Source organism: Heterodontus francisci, chromosome 6, assembly GCF_036365525.1.
Source record: "Heterodontus francisci isolate sHetFra1 chromosome 6, sHetFra1.hap1, whole genome shotgun sequence".
Lineage (NCBI taxonomy): Eukaryota > Metazoa > Chordata > Chondrichthyes > Heterodontiformes > Heterodontidae > Heterodontus > Heterodontus francisci.
The window spans coordinates 122454841-122479542 of NC_090376.1; the positions used below are offsets into that span (position 1 = coordinate 122454841).

The 24702-nt window shown below is 41.9% G+C and overlaps 1 protein-coding gene across 10 annotated transcripts in view; it reads left to right on the forward strand.

The window, feature by feature from the left end:
* LOC137371521 (dedicator of cytokinesis protein 9-like) overlaps nt 1-24702 on the forward strand; it is a 291071-nt gene that overhangs the window by 258384 nt on the left and 7985 nt on the right. For 7 of the 10 annotated variants that reach the window (XM_068034244.1, XM_068034249.1, XM_068034248.1 and 4 more), the window contains exons 46-52: nt 1170-1292; nt 2010-2123; nt 4659-4805; nt 6289-6499; nt 19624-19814; nt 21386-21486; nt 22407-22545. In XM_068034244.1, coding sequence (XP_067890345.1) covers nt 1170-1292; nt 2010-2123; nt 4659-4805; nt 6289-6499; nt 19624-19814; nt 21386-21486; nt 22407-22545 — 1026 coding nt within the window. Of the gene's footprint in view, nt 1-1169; nt 1293-2009; nt 2124-4658; nt 4806-6288; nt 6500-7151; nt 7312-17611; nt 18085-19623; nt 19815-21385; nt 21487-22406; nt 22546-24702 lie in introns of those variants that run through there. The other 3 variants (XR_010975239.1, XR_010975240.1, XR_010975241.1) reach the window with 3 other exon arrangements.

Here is a 24702-nt window from a genome sequence, read left to right on the forward strand (position 1 = left end):
TGATTAGCAATGCCACTCCCCCACCTCTTTTACCTCCCTCCCTATTCCTTTTGAAACATCTGAACCCCGGAACATCCAACATCCATTCCTGCCCCTGTGATATCTACGTCTCCGTAATGGCCACAACATCGTAGCTCCAAGTACTGATCCATGCTCTAAGTTCATCACCCTTATTCCTGACACTTCTTGCATTAAAATAGACACACTTCAACCCATCATACTGGCTGCAACTTTGCCCTGTCAACTGTCTAACCTTCCTCACAGACTCTCTGCACTCGGTATCTGCCTGTTCAACAGCTACCCCATCCACTGGTCCGTAGCTCCGGTTCCCATCCCCCTGCCAAACTAGTTTAAACCCTCCCGAAGAGCTCTAGCAAACCTCCCGCCCAGGATATTGGTGCCCCTCCAGTTCAGATGCAACCCGTCCTTCTTGTACAGGTCCCACCATCCCCAGAAGGTATCCCAATGATCCACATATCTGAAGCCCTCCCTCCTACACCAGCTCTGTAGCCACGTGTTCAGCTGCACTCGCTCTCTGTTTCTAGCCTCACTAGCACGTGGCACCGGTATCAATCCTGAGATTACTACTCTGCTCGTCCTGCCTTTTAGCTTCCAACCTAACTCCCTATATTCGCTTTTCAGGTCCTCATCCCTTTCCCTAGCTATGTCATTGGTACCGATGTGTACCACGACTTCTGGCTGCTCCCCCTCCCCCTTAAGAATCCTGTAGACTCGATCCGAGACATCCCTGACCCTGGCACCCGGGAGGCAACATACCATCCGAGAGTCTCGTTCGCGACCACAGAATCTCCTGTCTGTTCCTCTAACCATTGAATCTCCTATCACTATCGCTCTCCTATTCTCCCCCTTCCCTTCTGAGCCACAGAGCCAGGCTCAGTGCCAGAGACCTGGCTGCTGTGGCTTTCCCCTGATAGGTCTTACCCCCCAACAGTATTCAAAATGGTATACTTATTATTGAGGGATTCAATAGTAACTTTCAAAAGGGAATGGATAAAGAAAAGGGGAAAATGTGTAGGGCTGTTGGAAGCCTCTTTCAACGAGCCAGCACAGGCTCGATGAGAATGGTATCTTTCTGTGCTGCACGATTCTATGAGAAGTAGTTGTTTAATTTAAAGACTGGAGCCTTGCTAATTTTGGCATTTGAACAGGATGTGCTAATGGAGTTGTTGGAACAATGTGCTGATGGACTTTGGAAAGCGGAACGTTACGAGCTTATTTCAAATGTCTACAAGCTAATTATTCCGGTTTATGAGAAAAGGCGTGAATTTGAGGTAAGTGAAGTTTAGTCCTCACCTAAGTGACAGGGATATCGAACAAAATAAATAGATTTTATAGATTGAGTAAATCAGACTAAATGTATTTGACCAACAATTAATATCTTATTGCCAGATTAAGCTCATTATTAAATGTGGGGAAGGTGCAAAAAAAATTTGCAAGAACTGCAAGGTTATACCCACCAGGAAAGACTGTGCAGGCTGGGGCTCTTTTCTCGAGAAAAGGGAAAATTGAGAGGTGACCTGATTGAGGTCTTTAAAATTATGAAGGAGTTTGATAAGATAGATGCAGAGAAGATGTTTCCACTTGTGGGGGAGTCCAACGCTATAGGCCATCAATTTAAGGGAGTCACTAATAAATCCGGTAGGGAATTCAAGAGAAACTTCTTCACCCAGAGTGGTGAGAATGTGGAACTCAATACCACAGGCAATGGTTGAGGTGAATAGCAAAGATGCATTTAAGGGAAAGCTCAATAAACACATGAGGGAGAAAAGAATAGAATGATCTATTGATAAGGTGAGATGAACCAACATAGAACAGTTGGGACAAATGGCCTTTTTTCTGTGCTGTAATATCTTTTGTAAATTAATAATCTTCAAATCAAAGAGGCAAAGTGAGCAAAAGTAGCTGTTTGTTTAATCTTTTGAAATTTTGCTGAATGAATTTGTAGGTGAGGAAATTTAATCTGACTATTGCAATTGTATATCCTACAGAAGCTTGCCCATCTCTACGAAACTCTTCATCAAGCTTACAAAAAAATTGCTGAGGTTATCCACACAGGAAAACGACTACTAGGCACCTACTTTCGGGTAGCCTTTTTTGGGCAGGTGAATATGTGCTTTCTATTTAATATCTGTATTAACTAGTTCCTATAATGTGCAGCTAAAGACTTTACTGCAGTAAAGTGAGGACTGATCTGTTCTTCGGAAAATTTCATAATTTTGGTAATTCTTGGATAAAACTTTTCAAAGTTTTGGTAAAGAAAGAGAAATGTTTCCACTGGCAGGAGGGTTGTTAATCAGGGGACACAGATTTAAGATAATTGGAAAAAGAACCCGATGGGGAGATGAGGAGTGTGCTTTATCAACGAGTTGTTGTGATCAGGAATGCGCTGCCTGAAAGGGCAGTGGAAGCAGATTCAATAATAACTTTCAAAAGGCAAATTTAATTAAATACTTGAAAGGGAGTAATTTGCAGGGCTATGGGGAAAAGCGCAGGGGAGTGGAACGAATCGGATAGCTCTTTCATAGAGCTGGCACAGGCACGATGGGCTGAATGGTCTCCTATATTGCAAGATTTTATAAGGTTTTTTTTGTTGATTCTCCCTGGCAACCTAAAAATACTCATAGCCCAACTTCTTTATAGGTATTATTAATTAAAATTGGAGCTTATGATTTATGAAGTTACAAAATGAATTTTGCATCTTTCTGCAGCAAGTCAAAGACAAGTGCAAATGAGGTGAATGTTCTTAGAAAGCTGAGACAGCTTAAAAAAAAATGTATTTAAGTTATAAACACTTCTTTGAATGTTGACAAAGACCAAGTTTTTAAAAAAAATTATCCTGAAATGTTTTGTTTACTTAATGCCTTGCACTTCGTAGCATTGGTGTTCAGTTGCAGCTTCTCATTAATACATTCTTTCCACTCTTTTTTCTCCCTCTTAAAGGCAGCGGTAAGTTGTGCAGTAAGGTCCTTTCATGTAAGCCCTGAGCACTTAATATGTCTTGGTGTGGTCTTGTTTGTTTGTGTCTGAAGTCATCTGCTTTGCAGTCATAACCATGATTACAGTTTCACTGTAGAGGGTAGAGGTGCTGTGTTAGGAATTCCATCCACTGCCTTGCTTTGTTCATAGTGGTGCATGTAGAGGAGTGGACAGACTTAGCTGACTTGCAATCCACTTTGTATTGTAATAAATCACGGGTCCATTTAAAAAAAATAATAGTACATGTAGCCTTAAAACTCACTGAAGCATTTTGACGTTTGATTTTTTTTTTGTCAATAGCCTTGGCGTGTTCTTTAGTCTTAGGTGATTTCCTCTAGCGTAACTGCTAGGAATAAATGTAATTATCATTTTGTTCTTTGTTTTTATAACCTTCATAGCAATACCAGTTTACAGACAATGAGAGAGATGTGGAGGTAAATCAATGATGGTATCACAAGTAATGCAGTAAAGCTCACTGCATTAAAGGCACTCTGATTTGATGTGGGTAGTTTTTGTCAGTCTATCCAAAGTGCACATCATCCATGCTTCATAAAACTCTTGTACATCACCATTTATATTCTACTACTGGAATGCAATCTGCTGCACGCAGTTGTATACTGTAATTATATGTCTAAATTTAAGACTGGTTTAACTCCACGTACTGCATCTATTTTGCACAATAGTTTCTTTCTCCGCCTGTGCCTATCCTTGGTGCTTTTTGTGATTTTTTTATATACTGGGTCCCCAAATGTGACCTGAAACTGAACAAAACCTCCAAAACACTATCTGAGTCACACAACATGGACTGCTTTTGAGGGTCAGTGTCACTGAGGTATTGCAAGCATTGTAGCAGCTGACAGCTTTGTCCAGTTTATCAAAAGCCTTGCTTATTGTTTGGAGAAACAGTGCTTTCATCCAAATACCAATCCTTGTAACAACATGTCATTGAAACCTTAGACATTGCACAGCATCTACAACTTTGTAGCCTGTTTCTTCACTTAACAGAAATGGAAAGAAATAACCTCAAATCTTCACGCCCAATGAAATTTACCATTTAAGTTCCATAGCAAAAAAAAAAGATGCTTTTTTCACAATCTGTACATGTTTCTTTAAATCTAACCTTTTGCAGCACGTTTTCAATTAATTCAGTTGAAAAGTCATATCTGCACTTTGTACAGTTCTGTATGTCATTGCAATTCTGACAGAGCTTTGCCAGTCTGATGTTCTGACTTTGTACTAACCTGAAAAGCAGTACCAGTTGTTGCTGTGTAAAACAGGCACTGAGTTCTCATCTTATTGTCACTCTGAAATAAAAATGAGACCTAGATTCTTCTCCCCAAAAAAAACTAGAAAAGTGTATTAATGAAACGCGAAATTATTTGGTAATGCAACATTTGCTAGTTTGAATCTTTTTAACATGTGGCTGGAGATTAGAATTGCTTTACATTTTCCGCCATGAACCTCAATTCCTTCTTAAAAAAAAAAATTATTTGAAACCAGTTGGCTTTATTGCCGCACTTGGGGAAATTTGGAGAATCTTTCGTTTGCTTTTGCTTGTCTTTTTTGAGCTTTTGAGTTGACTTTGATTCATCACTGCACACATCTGCTTATTTGAGTGTTCTTCAAACGCCACCTGATTTATTTCACATCATTTTTACCAGGGGTTCTTTGAGGATGAGGATGGCAAGGAGTACATTTACAAAGAACCAAAACTAACCCAATTGTCTGAGATCTCCCAGCGACTTCTGAAACTTTACTCGGACAAGTTTGGCTCGGAGAATGTAAGGATGATCTATGATGATGGGAAGGTGAGGAGAGCAGCATTATAAAATGTGAGCCTTCTTTGGCAATTCTGCTCTTTTGTAAGCATTTCTTATCATTAACTGTACGCAACCTGTTGCTCTGCAATGTATTGCTTTCCTTAAATTCGGCAGGTGCCTTCCCGGGAGTTTCCAAAACTTCAACATTTCTGGAAGATATGAGGGGTTCAGATATTCTGTTCAATGTGGTCTATTGTTTAAGATTATGAAAATATCTTGAAGTAACTCCTACATTCATATTTCTGATTAGAGTAACTAACTGAACAGGATTACATAGAATCTACAGCACAGAAACAGGCCGTTCAGCCCAACTGGTCTGTGCTGGCGCTTATGCGCTACATGAATCCTCTCTCACTCCATTTACTGGCACCTCCTACAATTCCCTAGTGTTCATAATATATATTTTGTAATTCTTCTGATTTTCAAGGTTTATTATAATTGCAATCATGTAACACATTAAGCCCATCATGCCTGGGATGGCTTTTTGAAAGAGCTATTCAATTAATCCCACTCCCCACTGCTCTTTCCCCATAACCCAGTAAATTTTCAAGCATTTATCCAATTTTCTTGTGAAAGTTGCTATTGAATCTACTTCTACCGCCCTTTCGGGCAGCACATTCCAAATACCGTGCTGTATTTAAAGAAAACTCGTCTCCCCTCTGTTTCTTTTGCCAATTATTTTAAATCTGTATTTTCTGGTTACCAACCCTCAGGTTCCCCATATCTATTCCATCAAAATGCCTCATAGTACACCAGTATTAAATCTGCTGTTAACCTTCTGTGCTCTAAGGAGAACAACCACAGCACCTCCAGTTTCTCCACATAACTCATCCCTGGTGTCATTCTAGAAAATGTCCTCAACACCCTCTCCAATCAGACAATCTTACAGGACAGAAGGAGGCCATTCAGCCCATGGTGCCAGCTCTTTGAAAAAGCTATCCAATTAGTTTCACTCCCCCTTCTCCTTCCCACAGCCCAACAACTTTTTTCCTTCTCTGCATCAAACTTCCTCTGCCTTGTGTCTGCACACTTCACCAGTCTGCCTCTGTGCCCCTGAGTTCATTTCATCTGCAAACTTTGAAATTATGCCCTGCGTCCCCAAGTCTGGGTCAATAATACATGTTAAAAAGGGCCTACACAGCACCCTTCTCTCCGGTCCGAAAAACGATCATCCACCACACAAGTATCAAGTGAGAGAGACGGCCAGTTAATCTACCTTTGGTGTTGTTGCTTCATTACTGAGGCTAAATCTGTTTGGAAGGCAACATCACTGAAAATAAGAGCATTTACGTTTATAAAGCACCCTTCATGACCATTGGTCTTCGATTAGTGCCTTCATTTACTCCACTATATCTTATACCGCTCTCTTTAAGTTAGGAGAAACATGTTCCTCTGTCAAAATGTTAACTTGTCCTTAACATAAAACTACAGATTGTATTTACTCCAATGAAGTTATATTCTTTTTGAAAAGGTCAATCCCAAAGACTTGGACTCGAAATATGCCTACATTCAGGTGACATATGTGACTCCATATCTCGACGAGAAGGAGTTGCTGGACAGAAAAACAGATTTCGAGAAAAGTCACAATATTCAGCGGTTTGTATTCGAGATGCCATTCACCACTTCTGGAAAGAAACAAGGAGGAGTTGACCAACAGTGCAAGAGAAGAACCATTCTAACAAGTAAGTGCCATTTCTCATTTACTTTGTCTCACACTGGAGTAAAAAACCCCCTCGCTGACCTACACTTTTCCCCTCCGACTAGACCTCAATTTAAAAATTCTCAGGTTTTTTCGACAGGTCTCGCCATAGTCTCGCCTCTCCCTATCTTTATCACCTCCTCCAGCCCCGCAACCCTCTGAAATCTCTGTGCTCCTCCAATTCTACCCTTTTGAGCAGCCGTGATTTTCTTCGCTCTACCATTGGTAGCTGTGCCTTGCCTGGGCCCAAAATTCTAGAATTCCCTCACTAAATCTCTCCACCTCTCTACAACTCTCTCCTCCTTTAATAATCATCTTAAAACCTACTTATTTGACTAAGTTTTTGGCCATCTGCCCTAATATATTCTTATGTGGCTCGGTGTCAGATTTTGTCTGGTAACACTCCTGTGAAGCACCTTGGGCCGTTTTACTACGTTAAAGGTGCTATATAAATGCAAGTTGTTGTTATACTGATAGTTGGTCTCAGCTTTTAAATGAAATGAAATTATTCTTTGTTTTCTGATGCAGTTAATTTTAAACAATACGCTATCTATAATACCTCTGTCAAAAGTATGACCGGTTGAATTTATTTATGGAGTCACTGAATGTGAAATTTGTTTCACCATTTTCCACAGCAGATTAAAGTTATGAAAATCAACACAAAACCAATTTCGAGGGAATTATAAATGTTTTGAAAATGCTGTCCCCACACTGGACCATCCCATCCATTCAGCTGGGACCAAACACTGTCCAAAGTGGTTAAGAAATAAATGTGACTCGTAAAAGCACCAGTCGGTGAATAATTCTTTGATTTTAATGCTTGCTTCTTCAGAATGAAATGCACCATTTCACAGTGGCAGGATCTTTCTCCCTTTCTCTGAATTGTAAAAGTTTTAAGTAAGTTTAACACTTTAAGGATTCTGTTGCCATTGCCAGCGCATATGCAAAAACTAGAACTTCCAGAAACACTTTCAGATAAGAAACTGGCTGAACTTGGAACCAAAGAAGATGAACAACACAGCCGGGGGCCTTCATATCTGTGCCAGCACTCATACAAAACCAATCCCAGTGCCCCAGTTTCCCACTGTTTATTCTTATGCTTCAAATATTTATTGAATTTTCCTTTTAAAGGATGCAGTGATCTCTGCCTCAACCATTCCCTGGGACAGTGCATTCCATGCTCTGAAAGTTGCAGTTTAAAGAAACTTCTTCTAACCACTCCCCTTGGTCTCTCTGAAAACTTGAGTTGCTGAATTTTCATCACCGTCTCCCCCAAGCAGTGAGAGTAGACTATCCCTATTCATGTTACCAAAAATTTTCAGAATTTTTTAAAACCTTGCTAAAATTTCTTCCTGGTTTTTGCTGCTTCTGTGGAAATTGTCCGAGTGTCTCAAGTCTCTCCTCATAGCTTCTCATCCCTGGCAACAACTTGATGAATACACATTGCTCTCTGTAGCTTTAATGTCTTTTCTATAATGGAGTGCCCAAAACTGAACACGTGCACTGGCTAAGGCCTAACCGCTCTTTTGGAGATATTAATTATTGCTTTATTCTTCTACTTAATGCACCTATTTATAAACCCAAAATGCTGTTGGCCTTTGTATGATTTTATCCAGCTACACTTACATATTCAGAGTATTTGTCTCTAGGTCTCTCTGTTCATCTCAATCCTTCAATATCTTCCCATTGAGCTTGTACTTGCCTTTTCTTGTTTATCCTCCCAAAATGTACTACCTCGCACTTATCCACATTAAATCCAATCTGCTAACAGCCTGTCCATTCTGATATCCTTTATATATCCTACTGAAGCCTTTTACATTCCGCTTTGCCAAACTTCCTCAACAAATTTAGATAGTGTTCCCTGTATTCAAGTTGAGAATAAATAAAAGTGAACATCCGGTGTGTACCTTTTTCAACCCATCTCCAATCCTTGCAACGCCGACTTAACCCTAACTCTTGTTTCTTGTTGAACCGTCAACTAATTTTATAGCCAAGTTGCTGCATTTCCTCTGGTACCATAAACCTATCTTTTGTAACAAGCCTCCTATGAGATACCTTTAATAAATCTATGCTGGCTGTCCTCAGTTGATAAGCCCATGCTGAGAATTATGAAGATGTGATATTATATACCAGGAGGGTGTGTACAGAGTTTCCCTAGAAAGAATCACAAAAGAGTCATTGAACTGGAGTCCGAGCTGCAGACACTGTAACACATCAGGGAGGGGGAAAGTTACCTGGACATTTTGTACCAGGAGGCGGTCACACCCCTTAGGATAGCGTCTTCTGATTTGGTCAGCAGTCAGGGACAGGAGGGTGTGACTGCAGCTGAGGCAGGTAAGGGGACCCAGAGGGCAGGAGTGCAGGAGCCTCAGTCTTTGCGATTGTCCAACAGGTTTGAGGTTCTTTCAGCTTGTTTGGATGAGAGTGGGGGCTGCAGGGTGGATGAACAACCTGACCATGGCACCATGGTACAGGAAAACATTCAAGTGGAGGGAGAAAAAAGGAATGTAGTGGTAGTAGGGGGCAGTATAGTTCGGGGGATTGACACTGTTCTCTGCAGCAAAGAGCGAGGGTCCTGATGACTCTGTTACCGGCCCAGTGCTAGGGTTCAGGACATCTGCTCAGGGCTGGAGAGGAACTTACAGTGGGAGGGGGAGGATCCAGTCGTTGTGGTCCATGTAGGTACCAACGACATAGACAGAACAAGGAAAGAGGTTCTTCATAGTCAGTATGAGGAGCTAGAACCTCAAAGGTAATAATTTCTGGATTGTTACCTGAGCCATGTGCAAATTGGTGTGGTAGAAGTGGGTTCCGGTTTGTGGGGCACTGTCATCACTACTGGGGAAACTGGTGGCTGTACCGTTGGGACTGTCTACACCTGAACCAGGCTGGGGCTGGTGTTCTAGCGAGTTGCATAACTAGGGAAGTAGAGAGGGTTTTAAACTGAATACTGGGGGCAAGGGATCAAATTTGGGAAGATATGGTAAATCAAGGAGTAGAGGCAAGGCAAGAGAGAAAGGTATTAATATGGTAAATGATAGACTGTGACAGGAAGGGACAGAGCGTACAAATCGAAGAGTAAATCAACAGATAAGGCTAGAGGTTACAAAAATAATAAATCAACACAACTAAAGGCTTTGTATCTGAATGCACATAGCATTCAAAACAAAACAAATGAACTGAGAGTGCAAATAGAAATAAATAAGTACGATCTGATAGCCATTACAGAGACATGGCTGCAGGACGACATAGATTGGGACCTGAATATTGAAGGACACATGGCATTTAGGAAGGACAGGAAACTAGGAAAAGGTGGAGGGGTAGCTTTGTTAATTAATGATGGTATTAGGTCATCCCTCTCTATTGCACTAAGTTCAGGAGACCAGGATGTAGAAGCAGTTTGGGTAGAGATGTGAAATCATAAAGGCAAGAAGTCACTTGTGGGAGTGGTGTACAGGCCACCTAACATTAACGGGATATAAAGGAAGAAATAATGGCAGCTTGTCAGAAAGGTACAGCAATAATTATGGGGGATTTTAACCTACATATAGACTGGAAAAATCAGATGGGCAGAGGTAGCCTAGATAAGGAGTACATAGAATGTTTTTGGGATAATTTCTTGGAACAATACTTTCTGGAGCCAACCAGCGAGCAGGCTCTACTAGACCTGGTATTGTGCAACGAGATAGGATTAATTAATGACCTCATAGTTAAAGTACCCCTAGGTAGCAGCGATCATAATATGATTTAATTTTACATTCACTTTGAGGGAGAGAAGAGTGAGTCCAAGACTAGTATTTTAAACTTAAATAAGGGTAATTATAAGGGCATAAAAGCAGAGCTAGCTAAAGTGAACTGGCAAATCAGATTAAGGGATAGGTCAATAGAGATGCAGTGGCAGACATTTAAAGGGATATTTCAGAATACACAGAATAGATACATTTCAATGAGAAAGAAAAATTCCAAGGGTGGGAACTGCCATCGGTGGTTAACTAAAACAGTTAAAAATAGTATCAGACTTAAGGAAAAGCCTATAATTGCACAGAGATGGTAGGGAGGTCAGAAGATTGGACAGAATATTTTTTAAAAACAGCAAAGAATGACTAAAAGATTGATAAGGAAGGTAAAATTAGAGTACGAGAGAAAGCTAGCTAGAAATATAAAGACAGATAGTAAGAGTTTCTATAGATATTTTAAAAAGAAAAGAGTTAACAAAGTGAGCGTTGGTCCTATAAATAGTGAGTCTGGGGAATTATAATGTGATGGCAGATGAATTGAACAGATAATTTTGCATCGGTCTTCACAATTGAGGATAGAAGTAACATCCCAGTATTAGCTGTCAGTCAGGAAATGGAAGGGAGGGAGGAAGTCAAGAAAATTACAATCACCAGGGAAGTGGTACTGAACAAATTGTTGGAGCTGCGGGCTGACAAGTCCCTGGGTCCTGATGGACTGCATCCTAGGGTGTTAGAAGAAGTGGCTAGTGTGATAGTTGATGCGTTAGTTTTAATTTTCCAAAATTCCCTAGATTCGGGGAAGGTTCCGTTAGATTGGAAAATAGCAAATGTAACTCCTTTATTCAAAAAGGGAGGGAGACAGAAAGCAGGAAACTACAGGCCAGTTAGCTTAACATCTGTCTTAGGGACAATGTTAGAGGCTATTATTAAAGATGTTATAGCAGAGCACTTAGAAAAATTCATGGTTATCAGACAGAGTCAACTTGGTTTTGTGAAATGGAAATCATGTTCAACCAATTTATTGGAGTTCTTTGAGGGAGTTACTTGTGCTGTGGATAAAGGGGAACCGGTGGATCTATTGTACTTAGATTTCCAGAAGGCATTTGATAAGGTGCCACATCAAAGGTTATAGCAGAAAATAAAAGCTTATGGTATAGGGGGGTAACATATTGGCGTGGATAGAAGATTGGTTAGCTAACAGGAAACGGAGAGTAGGCATAAATGGGTAATTTTCTGGTTGGCAAGATGTAACAAGTGTAATAAGGATCTGAGCTGGGGCCTCAACTTTTTACAATTTATATAAATGACTTAGATGAAGGGACCGAATGTATGGTTGTTAAATTTGCTGATGACACAAAGATAGGTAGGAAAGTAACTTGTGAAGAGGAGGCTACAAAGGGATATAGATAGGTGAAGTGAGTGGGCAAAGACCTGTCAAATAGAGTATAATGTGAGAAAGTGTGAAATTGTCCACTTTGGCAGGAAGAATAAAAAAGCATATTATCTAAATGGTGAGAAATTGCAGAGCTCTGAGATGCAGAGGGATCTGGGTGTCCTAGTGCATGAATCGCGAAAGGTTAGTATACAGGTGCAGCACGTAATTAGGAAAGCTAATAGAATGTTATCGTTTATCGAGAGGGGAATTGAATACAAAAGTAGGGATGTTATGCTTCAGCAATACAGGGCATTGGTGAGACCACATCTGGAGTACTGTGTACAGTACTGGTCTCCTTATTTAAGGAAGGATGTAAATGCGTTGGAGGCAGTACAGAGAAGGTTTACTAGACTAATACCTGGAATGGACGGGCTGTCTTATGAGGAAAGATTGGACAGGCTAGGCCTGTATCTGCTGGAATTTAGAAGAGTAAGAGGCAACTTGATTGAAACATATAAGATCCTGAGGGGTCTTGACAGGGTGGATGTGGAAAAGATGTTTCCCCTTGTGAGAGAATCTAGAACTAGGGGTCACTGTTAAAAATCAGGGGTCATCCATTTAAGACAGAGATGAGGAGAATTCTTTTCTCGCATAGGGTCGTGGGCCTTTGGAATTCTCTTCCTGAAAAGGCGGCGGAGGTAGAGTCTGAATATTTTTAAGGCAGTGGTAGGTGGATTCTTGTTAAGCAAGGGGGTGGAAGGTTATTGGGGTTAAGTGGAAATGTGGAGTAATCAGTTCAGCCATGAACTTATTGAATGGCGGAGCAGGCTCGAAGGGCTGAGTGGCCTACTCCTGCTCCTAATTCGTATGTTTGTATGTATGTATGTTCATATGTTTGTATTTGCAACTTGTTTAATCTCAAGGGCAGTTAGGGATGGGAAATAAATGTTGACCTTGCTGTTGGCACCCACATCCCATAAATGAATAAGAAAATTCCACAAGAACATCTTGTGGAACAGTTCGTTATTGAGCAAAAAAAAAGTAAAACCTAGGACCAGGGAAAGAAAGACCTTGCCTTTACACAGTGCCTTTCACAACCTCAATACATCCCAGAACACTTTACAGCCAATGCAGCACTTTTGAAGTGTACTAATCACTTGTAATATAGCCAACAGGATGATCTATGCACCAAACAACCTATCTCAAGTCATGTATTGCAGTTGGGTAACTAGAGGAAGCTTTGCCATAGTCCAATGTCTGCTGCTGTTATGGAATTGTGCCAAGTGATCTTATACACAGAAACTTCACATAACTTCTGCTGTGACCAGTGCTGAAATGATTAATTAATGACTCGCTGTAAAAAATTCTTGACTCCATCTTTTATAGACAGGTATTCTCGAGTATTCATTAAAATGAAATCTAATAAACTTGTGTGTATGTATTTATAAGTTTCCACTTAGTCATAATTCACTGATTACCTGTTCACTTTGCTTGTTCACTTCTAGACTTGACTATGTCGGTGTCCTCCTGATTGATATCTCATCCTCCATTTTCCATAAACTACAACTTGTCCATAACTTGGCTGCCCATATGTTGTCATATACAAAATCCCACTTACCCACCACATGCTAATGTACACTGGCCCCTCATCCCCTAAAGCATTAAATTTACAATCTGTATCTTCACCTTCAGATTCCTCCATTGCTTCATCCAGTTTACCCACCGTATCTGCGACATCCTCCAACCTTTCCTCCCCATCTGCATCCTTCATTCAGTCTTCTGACTCTGGCCTTTTATCCATCCCTTCACATCATCAGTGGTGCTAAAGCTTTTAGTTACAGTGGCTGAACCCCGGACTCCCTCCATATACTTTTACACCTCTCCACCTTTAAAAGCCACTCGGGGTAAGAGGTCAGCCATTTAAGATTGAGATGAGGAGAAATTTCTTCACTCGGGGTTGTGAATCTTTGAAATTCTGCATCTGAGAGAGCTGTGGGTGCTCAGTTGTTAAGTATTTCAAGATTAGGCGTGATAGATTTTTGGACACTAAGGGAAACCAGGAATATGGGGATTAGGTGGGGAAATGGAGTTGAGGTCGAAGTTCAGCTATGATATTGAATGGTGGAGTAGGCAAGAGGGGCTGAATGGCCTACTCTTTTCCAGGTCCTTATGTTCTACTCAAAACCGTTCTCTTTTCAACTAAGCTATTGGCCACCTCGCATGTGCATTCCCCTATCTACTTCTGTTGTGAAACCCTAGAGAGCCTTTTGACATTTGCAACACTATTATAAATGCAAGTTGTTGTTGGTAACGTTGGAAAATAACAAATCAAATATAAGAATGTAGCAAAGTCAACCACAGAAGGAAGTAAAATGAATCAAGCTGGAACAGACTGGGGCTCTTTTGTCTAGAGAAGCGAAGCTGAGGGGTAACCTGATAGAGGCCTTTAGCATTATGAAAGAGCTTGATAGGGTAGACATAGAGAATATGGTTCTACTTGTGGAGGAGAGTAAAATTAGGGCCCATAAATATAAGACATTCACTGATAAATCCAATAGGGAATTCAGGAGAAACGTCTTTACATAGGGAGTGGGGAGAATGTGAAACTCGCCACCACATGGAGTGGTTGAGGTGAATAGTATAGATACATTTAAGGGGAAGCTGGATAAACACATGAGGGAGAAAGGAGTAGAGGATATGTTGATAGTGTTAGATCAAGAGGAAGGGAGGAGGCTCATGTGGAGCATAAACACCAGCATAGACCAGCTGGGCTGAATGACACCTCTCTGTGCTGTAAATTCAATGCTGCTGATTGAGCCATAGAGAACAGGAGGTCCCAGGTGACCAGTGTAATCTGTGGAGCGATTAAGATCGGGAATGTACCAGAGGCCAGAAGTGGAGGAGTGCAGAGGTCTTGGGAGGGTTATAGAGATAAGGAGGTGCACCTGCTGCAAGTGTTCTTGATGGGATGTGGGATTAATACAAGCCTATTGATCACATAACAAACTGATGGTGGTCTTGTAGAGTTCCTCACATCCATGGAACTGTACTTTAACAGAATTCGCCTTCTAAGGAAGGGTATTAAGGGTTGCAAAACCAAGGCATACAAATGGAATTAATCTGATCAAATGGCAGAACAGGCTCAGGGGCTGAATTCCCTCCTCATGTTCCTACATTCTTCGGGAGAAGAGGGAAAAGGGCAGAAACAAACTAGCAGAAGGCAGCAAAATCGTATAATGTAGTCACAGTGTATCTTGTTGGAATAAAGATACTGAATGGTTTCATTTGGGCATCAATATTAAGTTTGTGTGTTGGATTACAGGACAGAAAATATTGGTAACCGTTGGCTCACTTTTCTCTCTCTGTTTCGGGCTGTCCCTTTCTTCTTGATAGATAACCAGTTTCTGGAACCAATTTTGTTGATGTGGAAGCCATTGTTTGAGTTAACAGTTCACAGAGGAAAAGTCACCATAAAGTTCAGAATGAAGCCTCGTAAAATTCAAGTGCCTGAATGCTCAATCGCTGATTTGACATGCAGTACTTTCTAGACCATATAAAGTTCAATTAGTAACTCCCATATTTTTCAGAATTTTCTCAATTAGAATTAGAATTAGAACATTACAGCGCAGTACAGGCCCTTCGGCCCTCGATGTTGCGCCGACCTGTGAAACCATCTGACCTACACTATTCCATTTTCATCCATATGTCTATCCAATGACCACTTAAATGCCCTTAAAGTTGGCGAGTCTACTACTGCTGCAGGCAGGGCGTTCCACGCCCCTACTACTGAGTAAAGAAACTACCTCTGACATCTGTCCTATATCTATCACCCCTCAACTTAAAGCTATGTCCCCTCGTGTTTGCCATCATCATCCGAGAAAAAAGACTCTCACTATCCACCCTATCTAACCCTCTCATTATCTTATATGTCTCTATTAAGTCACCTCTCCTCCTCCTTCTCTCCAACGAAAACAACCTCAAGTCCCTCAGCCTTTCCTCGTAAGACCTTCCCTCCATACCAGGCAACATCCTAGTAAATCTCCTCTGCACCCTTTCCATAGCTTCCACATCCTTCCTATAATGCGGTGACCAGAACTGCACGCAATACTCCAGGTGCGGTCTCACCAGAGTTTTGTACAGCTGCAGCATGACCTCGTGGCTCTGAAACTCGATCCCCCTACTAATAAAAGCTAACACACCATATGCCTTCTTAACAGCCCTATTAACCTGGGTAGCAACCTTCAGGGATTTATGTACCTGGACACCAAGATCTCTCTGTTCATCTACACTACCAAGAATCTTCCCATTAGCCCAGTACTCTGCATTCCTGTTACTCCTTCCAAAGTGAATCACCTCACACTTTTCCGCATTAAACTCCAATTGCCATCTCTCAGCCCAGCTCTGCAGCCTATCTATGTCCCTCTGTACCCTACAACATCCTTCGGCACTATCCACAACTCCACCGACCTTAGTGTCATCCGCAAATTTACTAACCCACCCTTCTACACCCTCTTCCAGGTCATTTATAAAAATGACAAACAGCAATGGTCCCAAAACAGATCCTTGCTGTACACCACTAGTAACTAAACTCCAGGATGAACATTTGCCATCAACCACCACCCTCTGTCTTCTTTCAGCTAGCCAATTTCTGATCCAAAGCTCTAAATCACCTTCAACCCCATACTTCCGTATTTTCTGCAATAGCCTACCGTGGGGAACCTTATCAAACGCCTTACTGAAATCCATATACACCACATCCACTGCTTTACCCTCATCCACCTGTTTGGTCACCACCTCGAAAAACTCAATAAGGTTTGTGAGGCACGACCTACCCGTCACAAAACCGTGCTGACTATCGCTAATGAACTTATTCTTTTCAAGATGATTATAAATCCTGTCTCTTATAACCTTTTCCAACATTTTACCCACAACCGAAGTAAGGCTCACAGGTCTATAATTACCAGGGCTGTCTCTACTCCCCTTCTTGAACAAGGGGACAACATTTGCTATCCTCCAGTCTTCCGGCACTATTCCTGTCGACAATGACGACATAAAGATCAATCTTATGTTTTTGGCACCAAGGGCCACTTCCATCAGGGAGTCAACACTCCTTATCAGCTGAAGGTTGCCTTTGTGTTTGCATTAGTGTAGTATGGCCCAGAGCTCAGACAGAAATCCCTCTTCCTCTATTTAACCTCATGGTTGGCTTGAACCCTTTCCCAATGCACAGTACCTCAACTGTGTTAAGACTTGCTTCTAGTGTTGTGTGTAGATTTGTCAGAAGGTCGTGAGAAGGGTGGGAGCTACTTTTAAGCAATATTTTCTATGATTTTTTTTGCTGTGTGTGGCCTTGTCCATCGCTTTGGCAACTGTTTCAGGCTGAAACCAGACTGTTCGCAACCTTGGTGTCATACTTGACCCCAAGATGAGCTTTCAACCACATAACCTCGCCATCACTAAGACTGCCCATTTCCACCTCTGTAAAATGACTTGACTTTACCCCCGCCTCATCTCATCTGCTGCTGGAACCCTCATCCATACCTTTGTTACCACCAGACTTGACTAACTCACTCCAGGCTGGTCTCCCACATTCCACCCTCTGTCACCTTGAGGTCATCCGAAACTCTGCTGCACCTGGTCACACCTCAGGCTGAGATGAATCATGCTTGAAGTCACAGCTTTAACTTTAACAAAGATTTAACAAGTGTTTTATGAAAGACTGCTGTAGAGTTCGGTTCACTATTCTCACTACAGAGCTTCCAACAACCCCCAGGTCAGCTGTTTTCCCCAAAGCACAAAGCTACTTTCAAGTTCCCTTCCAAGCACCATCTATTCTCTAGTACTCAAGCCCACACATACAATCATGGCATTCCTCCCTTATCAGACCAAAACATGTCTCTGTTTATTTGAACATAATCGCAAAACATAATCTTCATATCGTTTTGGTGTCTCCTCTCATGCCGTGGTCTTCCTGTTGTCACAGAAACTCTGGTCACCACATCAGGATTTGGAATTGTCGTCAGCCCCTCTGGAACCGATGTTTTTCCCTCTGGATAGCAAGCTTTCTGCCTGCCAACAGCATCACAGGCTTGGACATCTGGATTGCTGGATGTCATCTTTGCCTCCGCTCCTACATCTGGTTCATCTGCTGTTGTGTCTTTGTCACCATGATACCTTTTAACACATGAAGAATTTCTGTCATACAGTACTCCTTCTGGCGACTGCACAGTCACACTGTTTCCCTTCTTGGCAATAACCGTGTACGGCTTGGGATAACGTGGTGTATCCATCTTACTCGGACTCTCCCACCTCAGCAACACTTCATCACCTGGCATCGCTTCAGACTGTCTCGTTCTCCTTCTGTGATCTGCATAAAACTTTGCAGCAACCTTTTTCTCAGCATCATGATCTCGAACCTCCTGATCAACCCTAATGTCCCTCAGCTCTGATATCTTGGTGCGTATTTTGTGTCCAAATAACAACTCAGCCAGGCTCTTTTCCATCGTCGTGTGTGTTGTTGCTGTACACATGGCCGCATATAACAACAACACCTCCTTCCAGTCTTTACCCTCAGCCTGAGCAATCCTCATCTGTTTCATTAAGGATTGGTTTTATCTTTCCACTTCCCCATTTGCCTGTGACCATTTAGGGTTTACTCTGTGATGGTGAATACCTGTGACTTGCATGTAATCTGCAAAGGTCTGTTAAGTGAATTGTGGCCCATTGTCTGAATACAAAGTGACTGGTAGACCGTGGCTTGCAAATATTTCAGTCAATGCAAACACTGTTTTCTCTGCTGTTGTAGACTTCATTACCACATACTTATAATAACTGCTGTAATAGTCAATCACCACTAGTATGGACTCTGCTGATGGAAGTAATCCTAAGACGTCAACTGCTACATCCTCCCATGGTCCAGCCGGTAACAGTGTACTGCGTACTGGTTCTGATGGATTGGGTCTACTGACAAGTTGACATCCATGACACGTTTTGACAAACTGCTCCACATCTTTCTCCATCCCTGGCCACCATACTTTGGTTTATAGGTTTTGCTTAGTACCAGCCACTCACAAGTGACCCTCATGAGCTCCTATCACTTGTCTAGGCCTAAGCATTTGTGGTACTATAAGTCTGTTACCTCTGAGAATACACTTCCCAGTTGTGCACGGTTCATCTTGTATCCCCGATCACCCCTGTGCTCGCTGACCTGCACTGGCTCCCGGTCAAGCAACATCTTGATTTTAAAATTCTCATCCTTGTTTTCAAATCCCTCCATGGCCTCGCCCCTCCCTAAATCTGTAATCTCTTACAGCTCCACAATCCTCCAATTCCGGCCTCCTCAGCATCCTGATTTTAATCGCTCCACCATTGGCAGCTGTGCCTTCAGCTGCCTGGGCCCCAAGGTCTGGAATTCCCCCCCTAAACATAGGAACAGGAGGAGGTTGTTTCTTCCCCGGAGCCTGTTCCGCCATTCAGTGAGATCATGGCTGAGATGCGATCTAACTCAATGCAAACCTCTCTACCTCTCCCTCCGCCTCTCTACCCCTCCCTTCGCCTCTCTACCCCTCCCTTCGCCTCTCGACCCCTCCCTTCGCCTCTCGACCCCTCCCTCCGCCTCTCGACCCCTCCCTCCGCCTCTCGACCCCTCCCTCCGCCTCTCGACCCCTCCCTCTCCCCCTCCTCCTTTAAGATGCCACTTGAAAAATAAGTCTTTGAACAAGCTTTTGGTCATCTTTCCTAATGTCTCCTTTCATCTTGGAACTTTTTACTACATTAAAGGTGTTATATCACTGAAATTAGTTACTGTTGAAGGTAACCTCAGTAATGAACTGCATTCAAAGTCTCTATGTGGAGATATCTTTCATCTACAAGTTGGACTGAAATAATTATGTTGTTGCCAAATGCATTGCTTTAGATCAGTGATTTTGTGATAACCTTGCAATGTCTCTCTTTGCTGGAATGTTTCTGATGGAAATTATGCTCACTCTTCCTTAGCTACACACTACTTTCCCTATGTGAAGAAGCGCATTCCTGTCATGTACCAGCAGCACGTCGATCTGAATCCTATTGAGGTTGCAATCGATGAAATGGGCAATAAAGTGGCAGAACTGCAAATATTGTGTTCCTCTTCAGATGTTGATATGATCAAGTTACAGCTGAAACTCCAGGGCAGTGTCATTGTACAGGTGATTCTTCTAAATCTATTATATATACATACATAACAAGGTGGAGAGTTTCCACCATTGGGAGCAATCAGGAATTTGTGCCCAAAATGTGGTTGAAATTGAGCTGGTTAGTTTACTGAACCATTTACTAGTTTCATTGGTGGACACTAGTCAGTTCCTTCATAAACTAAATATTTTATTGATATGTTAAAACCTTTAACACGTGCCTGTGCGCCTGAGAAAATTAGCACAGTTTGAAGAGCCTTCCGGAAACAGCGTTAGAATCTCGCAATTTTAGCCTGGGGCCATTGCCAGTTTTGTGGGCGGGGCCTGATCTGACGAATTGAGTCTTGAGCCAGTGGTAAACGGGAATGTAAGCGGTTTTGAGTGTAACTCGTCTGTGTTTAAAATTCCCAGATCATTTGTGCTAATTCACCTTATAACACAACCAGCATAGTTTCAGCACTATCTGGGCCAAGTAATGAGTGGGCACTTAATCAAGCTAGATGTGAAACGTGGTATTTGTTAGCTAGCCTGGGCTCTCAGTCTTTTGGTTTTTCATTGCAAAACCCAGAAAACAAAGCTCTAGGGAACAATGTAATGAGAGAGGATCGGAGAGAAGAACGATACACCAGAATATAGACCCAGATTTGGTGCAGAAATCGTAAAAAAGTTAGAATGGTGAGATGGAGAGATGAGAGTTGGACAGCAGCACAGGGAATGTTTTAGTAGTGTTAGGAAACCAGTAATAAGATCATGAAACCTCCATAATGTGTTTGGAACTGAAGTGACGTTTTAAAAAATATAGTTCAAACAGCAATCAACCACGACTGGAATAAATACAGGTAACATATAAGCAATAGGTGACACTTTTAAAAATATATATATATTTAGGTAGGAAAAATAATGGGGCAGTTGGTCGCACTCTCGCCTCTGAGTTACAAGATTCCAGTTCAAATCCCACCCCAGGTAAAAGAACATCTAGGCTGATGCTCCAGTGCAGTCCTGAGGGAGTGCTGCAGTGTCGGAGGTGCTGTCTTTCGAATGAGATCTTAAACCAAGGTGATATCTGCCCTCTCAGGTGGACAAACAAAATCCTCAGTACCATTTCAAACAAGAGCAGGGAAGTTCTTCCCTGTGTCCTGGCCAATATTTATCTCTCAACCAACATCACCAAAACAGATTATTTGATCATTGTCCCATTACTGTTTCTGGGAGCTTGCTGTGTGCAAATTGACTGCTGCATTTCCTATACTACAATAGTGACTATATTTCAAAAGTACGCCATCGGCCGTATGGCACTTTGAGAGGTCAAATGGTTGTGAAAGGCGCTATATAAATGCAAGTCTGTTTTTTATTTAGATAGATATATTAGACTGATGGGGAGATAGGTAGATATATTCGAGAGTGAGAGTGACGTGTGTATTGTATTAGAGAGATGTATATCTTGAGATAATTATAAATGGAAGACATAGATGGGGAGAAGGTCTATATTCATCTGTGAAATTTATCTTATGAAAAATGGTACAATTTTTGCTACAGTTATTGCATCAGACAATAATGAGTACAATGTGTCTTTGCTTATCCTGTAGGTAAATGCTGGGCCATTAGCGTATGCCCGAGCATTCCTTGAAGAAGCCAATATGAAAAAGTATCCAGACAACAAAGTGAAACAGCTGAAGGAGGTGTTCAGGTAATACTGGCAGTTCTGAGCCATTACATATGAACATACAAACATACAAATTAGGAGCAGAAGTAGGCCATTCAGCCCCTTGAGCCTGCTCTGCCATTCAATAAGATCATGGCTGATCTGTTTGTGTCTCGAATTCCACACTCCCATCTACCTCCCCACAACCTTTGATTCCCTTGTTACAACAGAAGTAGACAAGGCATCATTTTAGGTTTTACAGTGGGGACTTAAGAACATAAGAAATAGGAGCTGGAGTAGACCATTCAGCCCCTTGAGCTTGCTGTGCTAGTCAATAAGATCATTACAGATCTTCTACCTCAGCTCCACTTTCCTGCCTGCTCCCCATATCCCTTGATTCCCTGAGAGATCAAAGACCTATCAATCTCAGTGCTGAATATACTCAACGACTGAGCAACCACAACTCTCTGGGGTAGACGGTTCCAAAGATTCACAACCCCTTGAATGAAGAAATTTCTCCTCATCTCAGTCCTAAATGATTGATCCCTTATCCTGAAACTGTGGCCCCGTGTTCTAGATTCCCCAGCCAGGATAAACAGCCTTTCAGTGTCTACCCTGTCAAGCCCCTTCACAATCTTGTATTTTTCAATGAGATCACCTCTCATTCTTCTAAACTCCAGAGAATATAGACCCAGTTTACTCAGCCTCTCGTCATTGGAGAACCCTCTCATCCCAGGAGCCAATTTAGTGAACCTTCACTGTACTGCCTCCAATGCAAATATATAGTTCCTTAGATCTGGAGACCAAAACTGTACCCAGTACTCCAGGTTCTCACCAAAGCCCTGTACAATTGTAGCAAGACTTCCTTATTCTTGTACCCCAAACCCCTTGCAATAAAGGTCAACGTGCCATTTGCCTTAACTGCAGTTCAGCATGCGTTGATGGGTTGCATTCTGTGTTCATAGGCAATTTGTTGAGGCTTGTGGGCAAGCATTGATTGTAAACGAACGTTTGATCAAGGAAGACCAGGTTGAGTATCAAGAGGAAATGAAGGTAAACTACAGGGAAATGGTTCGCGAGCTGTCCAACATCATGCATGAACAGGTGAGTTTTACTCCATGTCAAACTTATCTCACATCAACCTTGAGTGTTCCTCACAGAATTTCTTTTTTGCACAGTGTATTTACTTGTTTCCCCAAAGCAAAGCTGTTTTAAAGTCTAAATTAAAATGATCAAAATTTAAGTACTTGATTGTAAGAGTAAAGCATTGTGTTGGAACTTATTGGACTCTTATAAAAATAGAAGTATACAAGTCTATCAAAAGCAAGGTTTCTTCACTCATTCATTCAGCCTCCACATACAAATAGAATATTTACCTCATCCTGTCAATTGTATGACACTGAAGGAGTCCGTTCGGCACATCGTGCCTGTGTCGGCTCTTCAAAAGAACTATCCAATTAGTCCCACTCCCCCTGCTTTTTTACCACAACCCTGCAAATTTCTGCTTTGCTTTAAGAAAAACCTCAGTTGTGGATATTGCAAGATGTTACTGGTGACATTTGACGTACCCGTTATTCTTAAAAAAACATTTTGTGACAAAGGAAACAGTCTGCCTTCTAACCAGCCAGGTGGCACATTCTTCAGGTAAAGCCTGGTGTGAAAATTAATATCTTTGCATGTCCTAGGCCCTGATACCAACAGCTATCTTGGCACTTAATGTACGCACGTTAATTTTCTCTCACATCGTGCATTTTATTAGGGCTCAGAATAACTTGCCTTTCCCTTGTTTTCTTTCCTTTTGAGCATAAGAGCCAGTGGATATTAATGGGAAAAGTGGCCATAGGAATATCTGGAACCAGAATAAACATAGTTCACTGTGCTTTGCAAATTAATTGTTATCTGGCAAGATGCCTCATAATTCTTGTGTGTAAAGGAAATAATAACTATTTGATTTTAACATTGAGGTAAGTATCTTCAAATGCAAAAGCAAAATGCTGCAGATGTTGTTCTGAAGGAAGGTCACAGACCTGAAACGTTAACTCTGTTTCTCTCTCCACAGATGCTGCCTGACCTGCTGAGTATTTCCAGCACTTTCTGTCCTTGTTTCTTTCTCATTTCTTGTGTCCAGGCAGCAGCTATCCTGTCATTTACACCTCATCCAGTCACATCTTGTCCCATTAAAACTCCCCTTGGCTTTTTAGTGTAAAACCTTTTGTCATTTAATCCTCCTGCCCTATCACAGACCTTCCCTTTTGTTGTTCTTACCTGCTGCCCCCCCCCCCCCCCCACCTTTCACTTGCTCAAAATCCATTACAACTTCAAATGCATATTGTTTAATAAATTAGTATTGCTGGTTTAAAAGTTTAGCAGCTGAATTGGGCCAGTAAGGGGTTAATGCTGCAGTCAGAGAGCCAAGAAAAATATTTGCATTTTTCTAGTACCTTCCGTGGCCTCGTCACAAAGCGCTTTATAGCCAGTGAAATACTTCCAGTGCAGTCACTGTTATATAGTAAGCCCCCACAATCGGCAATGTGATAATGACCAATTGACTGGGGATAAATATTGGCCAGGATACTGCGGCAAAGCTCCCCTGCTCTTCACAATAGTGCCAAGGGATCTTTTTTATCCACTTGAGAGGGCAGACTACGGCCTTGATTTAACATCTGATCTGAGTTGCAGCACCTCCAATATTGCAGCACTCCCTCAGTACTGCACTGTGAGCGTCAGCCTTGATTTTGTGCTCAAGTCTCTGGAGTGGGACTTGAACCTACAGCCTTCTGACTCAGAGGTGAGAGCGCTACTCACTGAGCCACAGTTGATACCACTCCCTTAATCCCACATTCAGCAGATATTTACATGCAGCGATCCTTATTATCCTTATTATCAGTCGTTAATGCACTTTGGGTTGCTTGAAGCACTCCGTCCTGGGGAGGAGACGCTGGCAGGATCTTGTAAAGAAGATCAGGAGATTCCCTCGTGCAGTTAAGCTGGCCTGCACTCAGAGTCATATGCTAAAACATGCTACATGTTCTAATCCAAGGGTAGGGTGAACATGTCTTCTTGGTTGGATTGGTGACTGCTGCTTTCATTCTATCACATTGATAGTACTCTAAATAACAGCCAACGAATACCAGGGAAAATGCCATGTTGGCAAGGGTGGTAATTCATTAGAGGGCCCTGCATGTCAGGCTGGTGACTCACCACATTGTATGCAATAAAGGGTGGATTGTTTTTTCAGAGGCCCTAGCTGATGAGAATGGG